Source organism: Spinacia oleracea, chromosome 3 (assembly GCF_020520425.1).
Source record: "Spinacia oleracea cultivar Varoflay chromosome 3, BTI_SOV_V1, whole genome shotgun sequence".
NCBI lineage: Eukaryota > Viridiplantae > Streptophyta > Magnoliopsida > Caryophyllales > Amaranthaceae > Spinacia > Spinacia oleracea.
Window position 1 is genome coordinate 37,146,196 of NC_079489.1, and position 8,352 is coordinate 37,154,547.

General features: G+C 35.7%; 1 protein-coding gene across 1 annotated transcript; it reads right to left on the reverse strand.

The window, feature by feature from the left end:
* Window positions 1-108: 108 nt before the first annotated feature.
* LOC110799371 (transcription factor bHLH48) lies at window positions 109-7,473 on the reverse strand. The gene is made up of 7 exons (XM_022004622.2): window positions 6,773-7,473; window positions 6,559-6,675; window positions 6,389-6,454; window positions 4,300-4,368; window positions 2,739-2,810; window positions 1,162-1,378; window positions 109-678 (listed from the first exon to the last, which is right to left on the reverse strand). Exons 1-7 carry the CDS (start codon window positions 7,232-7,234, stop codon window positions 632-634), a joined length of 1,050 nt encoding a protein of 349 aa, XP_021860314.1. The 5' UTR covers window positions 7,235-7,473; the 3' UTR covers window positions 109-631.
* Between the last annotated feature and the right edge of the window lie 879 nt (window positions 7,474-8,352).

An 8,352-nucleotide genomic window follows, 5' to 3' on the forward strand; every position in this document is an offset into this window, starting at 1 on the left:
ACTGATATGTAACTGAAGATATTAGTGGTGGAAAATGTGAATTGGCATACAAGTCAAAATGAGATGAGAAGAACAAATAAGAATGGCAGGAGTAAATAACAACAAGAATAATCAACCAACTCTGACAACTACAAGAATAGTGAATTGAACACAACAAATAGGTACACGAAATTTGCATGTTCAAAATGGTGTATCCTTCACCCCTGTTTTTTCATGCATGTAAGGTAGAATACGCGCCACAGCTGACTTTATTCACAGAGCCATATGCACTTATCTGAAGCAAACCAGGTTTGGATTCAGATGGATTCACTGCATCTATACGCCCCCTTTTGACAACAGAATCGATCAGCCATCTCCAGGGAGATATTGGTCTGAATCACTCATCATTTTGGTATAAATATATTAATATATATATATATGTAGACTATGGTAGAATAACTAGCGAGCTAGATCTACTTGAAAGGTTTCCATGCCCATTTCTGAATTATCGAGAAGACATGAAAACCCCAACCTGAAATTCTGATGCCTAATCTCTTCTCTACTTCCCGACTAAACTTCTAATATAATCATATTTGCTAATTTCTGCTTTATATACACAAATTGGCTACAACCACACACTTCCTTATGGCCTTCAAAGTTCTGTTTTCAGCTGGCTTGAGTGCAATGATGCTGCTATTGCTGCATTACACAAAGAACGATAAGTCAGGTGGAGCTTTTCTACTAATAAATCTAGCAGAGTTGTACTTGTAGCAGGTCAATAGATTCATGAATGTAAATGGGTCTAAGAAAATGAATCCACGAGAAGAGAATAGCAAATTATTCCCTTCTGGTGTTCAACATGAAATAAAATTTCATCAGGAAGATCCTACTACCATAAAATACAACATTCATCTAATGTTTATTTTTCGGCAGGAAAATGTTTGTCCCTCGGAAAACAAAATGACACTATGGTTCTTAGAATGAGTATTCAAAGGAGCATATACTTGACATGAAAACTTTAGTAGACCTCAGAACTATATAGGAGATAGGTATTCACAGGCACAGCATAACTTGGAAGGTGTGACAAATTCATTGAGTTACTATTGTCAGGGAAATAGAATAAGAACCAACGCAGCAAATGCAAATGACCATGAAAACTTTAACCATTCCGAAGCATTTTACCTGAATTTGCAGGTGATTCATAGGTCATGGGTGAGTTCTCGGATGCAACTAAATTAGGTTGGTTCTCTTCCTTTATCCAAACTGGCTGACTTAAAGACTCAAGGTGGTGCCATGGCTGTTGAAATTGTTGTCTATCTCCATTGGCATGGATTTCAGGCCACATTAGTGGCATAGCCATAGCCATGTTCGGAAAATTGCAATCCATCATAGATTCAGTCTGCAGATATCAAGAGATGTAAGGGCACGTTAGATACAGCGGCTCAATGATATCAGGCCCAATGATGCCTGGCCCCTGCACCCATTGGAGCCAATAACCAAAAGCCACAACTACAATATAAAATAAAGAACCCTCAAGGTCATTCTAGCGAATCTTTGACAGTTCAATATACGACTAATACATTAGTCGATACTTGAACATTAATTACCCCATAGCTGTGATTTTTTTTTTTTATAAAGATGGAGAAACAACTACTCCCTCCGTCCCATAATATAGTGCCCGTTTGACCAAAATCACGGTTATTAAAGTAAATGATAACATTGATAATAAAAACAATAATTATTTGTACTTTCAAGATAAAGTACATGTTAGTTGGCTTTTATGGATAAAGAAATTAGAGATTAAAGGTGTGTACATAATAAATAGGGCTAAAAAAAGACAGAAACCAAGCACATGAGTTGAATAAAATTCAAAAAGTACAATTTTCAAAGTAAAAATTAATGGTTTAAAATAGAAATAGGCACATCATTTAGGGACACCATTTTAGAAAAACGGGCACTATATTATGGGACGGAGGGAGTAACATTTTAGGTTCTCTGTAAAACAGGAATTTCACTCAACTTCTGACTGCCAATAATGCTTAGTCCACAAGGTAATCAAGTCCTATAGTTTCAACTTGGTCACAGTAATATGAAAGCAAGACTACATAGAGCAATAGTGGACCTGGATTGTAAGACAAGAGGTACTAAAAAATGTCCTCCCATTTTTAAACAGAAACAAGGTACTAAAAAATGTCCTCTCCGTTTTTAAACAGAACTCAAACGACAGTAATACAGCTAACAAGACTTCAACTTAACTGTAAGTCAATTTAGTTATGTGGTCCATCAAACTGACGCTTCAACTTAACAATGCAAAACTAACTGTCCCAAAATTTCAGACTATGCCCCAAATTGCCAACACTTTCCTCTCGTTGAAGTAAAATTTAAAACAACAGTACCACTACGAATCTACGATCACCACCCTTTCTGGTATCATGAAGTATTAATGTATTGTATCTCATTAGGATCCATTGTTAATGGATGGCAGGGAATTCGGCACAAGGTCAAACAAACAAATCCCTGTCCAATACCATTGTTAAGACACAACCCGGAAGTAATGAGTATTATGCCATCAGTTGACACAACAGAAAAACAACTGCGAGTAGACACCTATTGATGTAAAAACTCCCTATTCATCATGAAAGTAGAAAATTCTCCCTTATTCTTCAAGAGTTCAACCAAAAAATCACATCACTTTCACAACAAAATTTTCAGTGATCATTTCCAAGAGAGATAGAGTTTCAATTAAGAGATTCACTCACTCCTGCTGAAATTAGGCTGTCGAGATTGAAATCTATTCTCGGATTGACTGCTGCAAGCCTCATTGACAGATACTGAAACAACACGGTAGATATTAGCCATTTTTGTGTGAGGTAAATAAAAACAAAGCAAAATAAGTAATGACAGTGATATTTGATGATTCCTGAATTTATTAGGGTTGCTCCTAGACTAGTCAAAAATCGATTCGACCTGAAAATTGACCCGAAACCGACCCGAAAATACGGGGTCTTGAACAAGTTTATGTGACCCACCCGATTTTATCCGAACAACCCGAAAAGTAATGGATCAAAAGTCAAAACCCAATCGAACCCTTTTTGACCAGACCGATTGAAAATCATTGTATTTATAATAACAAACTAGTTAATGACCCGGGCTATGCCCCGAATTTCATTGTTTTTGTTATTTGTTTTTTGTCCGGTTAATGATTGTTTTCCTTGCAAAACTTTATATATTTGTTTTATTTAATTTGTGGTCATATTACATATTCCTCCAAATATATGAGAATTTTCAGAATAGTCCCTATGTTCAAGATTCTTTTTTTTTTTTCTTCAAGTCTTACTTGATTGGTACTCTGTATAAAACTTTTTTTTTCTAATTCACTTATAAACATAAGAAATTTCTTAAAGTATCAATTATTATAAATTGAATAACAAAACATATATTTTTGGAAAAACACAATTGATTATGTAAAGAAGTAGTGTAATAATTAACTTTTTTTTATGCATGATCTGAGTAATTAAGAAAGGATTAAGTAAAAGTTTGTAATAGGTTGTTCTTCAAATATATAATGGGCATTGAAGTTTTAATATTTCAAAGGATGACTTTTGTCTTTTTTTCATTACTTAAGAGTCATACATTTTTAACTTTACATTGTATAGATGGTTATAACTTTACATTATGAATAAGAGGTCATGGGTTCGAACATTAATACTAACATTTTTGTGATAATAAAATTGAGTAATTATGTGTGAGCGCGCATGACATGACACATTGTCATTTTCTTTGCCAAATCACAGTGACACGTGGCAACGTGACATTCTTTGCCTTGGAGATTTAATAATAGTATAGATGTGATTATGAGGAATTTTAAGAACTGTTATGTTAGTTGTTGTTGGGTGTAATATGATTTTGATTTCAATTATATGCCATTTTATGGTTGAATTTCACTAAAAATAAACCTGTGTAGGAAAATTTGTTAATTTGTGTCCATAGTTTGTATATTTATTATCCAAATTAATGAAAATATAATACACGATCTAAATCTCTCACTTCCGGGTCTTGAATAAGCATTTGTAAACCCGAGCCCGAAAGTGACCAACCCGAATTAACCCGAACCCAGTTAGTTGACATATGAAACGGGTTTTTAATACCCGTGTATGGAGGGATTGATGAGAAATTAAGTCTTCGAAAAGGTGAAAAAAAAAAAATCTTGCAAACCTTTGAGGCAAGTCTACAGGAATACAGGACCAATCTAGTACAAAATTATATTTCTTGATAATCCCTCTTTGAATAAAATGGAAACTTAAAGCCAAAGATAATTACCTCCACTTGACGTTGCAAGTACTGTACGTGATTGATTATCTCATCCAACACCAATGCAGTACCCGAAATCTGCATAGCGTTTGAATAGTTAGAGACTTGTAAAATGAAAATATAAATAAGCCGCCTCACTTCCATCACAGTAATTCAATTTTTGGTGCACAGAAACAACAAATGTAATATACTACCAGCATATTCACCACCAACCCCATCATACCTAGAACAAAATTTAGAGTAACCCGGTAACCCCTATCCTAAAAGTTTTACTGTTGTAACTCGTTTGAACCTTAAAAAAGAAGTAGGTTTTTTAAAGGCATCCCCTTGAACTAAATCAGTACTAATGGTCCCAGATAGCAGGAGAGCTCTATAGTCTATTTCTGCCAGACTGGTGTGAGACAAAATTCAATTAGAACCCACTAATATTTTCCAATTAATAACCTTCTGCAGCGGGACAGCCCTACCATCAATCCATCATAGATATGCTCTATTCAAGTTGGGCATTCAACAGAGGATTATGGCCAGAGCTGTCCTCTTTTTTGTCCTCCCAACTTCAGGAGTACCTAACATGTTAAACAAGAAATCAAGAACGCCCCTACCCCTGACAAGGACATATAACCATCGCAAAAAACATACGGAGTAATTGATATAGTGCATTAATTCTGAAGAGGCACAATACGTCCACTCAACTGGATGAAAGGGTACCACCAAATTTAAGATCATAATCAAATTAGCTTATGATGGTCAGAATTGAAAGATAATTTCCAACAGTACTACATCCTCATCAGCCAAAAATGTTAGATAATGAAAAAGAGTACCTATATCAGAGATACTTCATTAAACAAAAAATCTTTTTTCAGGCCATTTGATCCAAAATACCAAGTAGCTACTACCTCCGTATTTTATTAGATGGTGCACTTTGACTGGCACCGAGTTTAAGGAGGATGAATTAATTTTATTAAAATAAAGATACAATTGGTATGTTGGGAATAACCAATTGTAATAAAAAATAATGGGGGCATTAAATTATTCAAAGAATATAAAAGGTAACAAAGAAATAATAAAATAGGTGAGAGTGCACCAAATGGAAAGCATACCAACAATATAAAGCATACCAACAATGGAAAGTGCACCATTTAATAAAATAGGGAGGGAGTATCACTTTCACCTTTTGAGCTCAACCTTCACTATAAAAAAATTAAAAATGATGGGAAGTTATAAAATGATACTATTAGATTAATGTTAAGTGACTATATAAGTAATTATTAAAAAAGAAATTCATCAATACATTCGAGAATGGTCATAATCCGAGCATGTAAATACAAATACTTGTAACTCTGTTGTATGGAGGAACATGAAACTAAACCTTATGAAAGTCTAAATCACACTTGTTTTTTTTCCCTTCTATTTCCTCATGTAATTACCATTTTTTCTATTATTTCAATCACACAAATATTAATCCTCAAGTCTAATAAGGTAATCTCAAAAAGTATCAAGGTGACGAAAGTCCAACGGCTGTACCAAATTGTAGTACAGATGAGGGGGAAATTAAGGAAAATGAAAAAAAATAAAAACTACGAAGTATATAGTACTACCAAGAGTGAAAAATCAATGATATCCTTGTCCTGTAAAGAGACACATAACAAACCCTCCGCAAATGGCAAAGTGAAAGATGAAATGAAAAGAAAGAAATTCACAAACACTACCACAGAAAACGCTTTCCTTGAACAAAAAGCAACTTACTTTCTTTATGAAAAAGGTGACAATGACTAAAACGGTTAATCTATTAAAAAGCATATCAAAACCTTAAAAGTTATTCAGTTAGTCTTAATCATAATCATAATCATAATCATAATCTAATTGTAATCATACTTGTAATCATACTCGTAATCATAAACATATGCCTTAATCAACTTCTGATTTTCACCCTCGAATCGACACGTAACCTAATAAACTAAACGGACAATGAACGGACAATGATACATCGACCCTAAGGATTAGGGACCCTCACACTGTGATTAGCCGCTGTCAAATCAATAAGATTTTCCAATTAAAGTAGTGTAGTAAATAAATTAGAACACCATAGAGTCCATACCTTGTTGCAACCAGGGACCAGTTCCTGCAACAGCTTCATCCGAGCATTAATTTTCTCTCTCCTCGCCTGGAAAATATCATAGAAACAAATTACAAAATTGAACACCTTATCAAAATCAAAATCCATAATTAAGAAACTTAATTACAAGATTAATATAAGGAATTAATTACTCGTTCAGCTAAACTATGGCTATCAGTAGCTTGACCTCGCCGTGCACGAACATGAACATACGGAAGCTTCTCGTCATCTTCCGACGTCGTTTTGTTCTTCTTACTCGATCCCTTGCCCTAAACCAAACCAAAAATCCCCAATTAATTCAATCCTAAATCACAATCAAATTTCACTAATTACTTCAAAAACCCTAAAATTTAACAAAAAATCAACCTTCTTTTCTCTCTCCTTCCGCTTCAATGGCTTCTCACTCTCACTCCCAGCCGTCGGATCAGACGACGAATTAGGGTTTGACCCATCTTCATCAATCGGCTCGGCTTTCACCTTCAACTCCGGCGAGGACTCCTCACTAGCGAACACAGAGTACTTCGCAGCACGCTCAATTAATGCGCGATTAGAAGGTAACGCGGGGAGAGAGGAGAGAGAATGATTGTACGCACTAATACGATGTCGTTTCACCACCTCACCACCACCACTACTTCCGCCTGCACCGCCACCTCCGCCACCAGAAGAATTATCAGTCAAAAGCTCCATAGCTTGATTAGGAGGTAACTCAAGAAGGGCAGTAAAGGAATTCCCACTCTCCGGCGCAATAATCAATTTCTGAAATTCTTCCCCAAATGGGTAATTCTCCAAACCCATGGATCGAAGCTCAGCGCCGGAAACTGACTCCATTGTTAATGACCCAAACACAGCCCACACGAATTTTCAAGCTCGGATTACAGTAAAATGTAGCCGTTGAAATGGAAGTGACATTAAAGTAGAAAGTTCAAATTTAAGGTTTAAGAAAAAATGGAGGAATTTTTTGGGAATTTTTTCTTCTTTGATAGAGAGAGGGAAAGTGGGGTGGGAGGAGAGAGAAAGGATATAGGGGTCGTGTGAAAGCAACGTAGTTACGTAAAGGGAGGAGAGAGAAAGTGTGGGGATGTAAGAGAAGAGCAGGGGTCGGGTTGGCGGGTACGGAGTAATCCGATATCAGTTGATGATTGTAAAGTGGATATGACCCGTCTTTTTCTTTACATTTATGTGGGTGATTTCGACATCGGCTTTTTCTTTTTCCTTTATATGCACTCAAGTAATTAGGAAATTTTCTAAATTCACCACGACCGCCCTTCTTCAAATAAACTGGCTTTAGGTCCCCTTTTTTGCACGGGTTTTTAATCACTTGAAAGTTAAAACTATTTTTTTGAGGGAGAAACTACAATTTTTCAAACAAATGATAAGTTATATTAAGCACAATTGCACAAGCTGCTACTCCCTTCGTCCCGGAATACTTGAACCGGTTTGACGGGCATATAGTTTAATTACAATGTACGGAATAATTATTTGATTAGATGGTAGTTGATAGTGGGGTATTTTTTAATATAGATAGAGGATATGTGTCAACTTTTCAAAGGAGGTATAAGGGATAGTGGGGTGGGTGCATGGGACCATAAAATTAGGGCTGGCAAAAGTTGACCCGACCTGATAACCTGACCCGAACCCCACCTGAATATAGCGGGTTTGGGTTGAGATTTTCAACCCGATTAATTAGATGGGTTGACACGAACCCGACCTGAAGTTAAATGGGTTAGGTTAAGGTTGAAATTTTCAACCCGAAATTAACCTGTGTAACCCGATTAAGTAAATGGTCAATTTTCCCTATAAAATAAAAAGTAAATAGTCAATTTCAGGTGAACCGTTCGGTCATTTAACATTTGGACCAAAGGCCCAATACCCAAATGGCCAAATGTATTAGATGGTTTAAATAACAAAACCCTAAACCTTCAATTCATTTTTACTGCTCTCAGCCT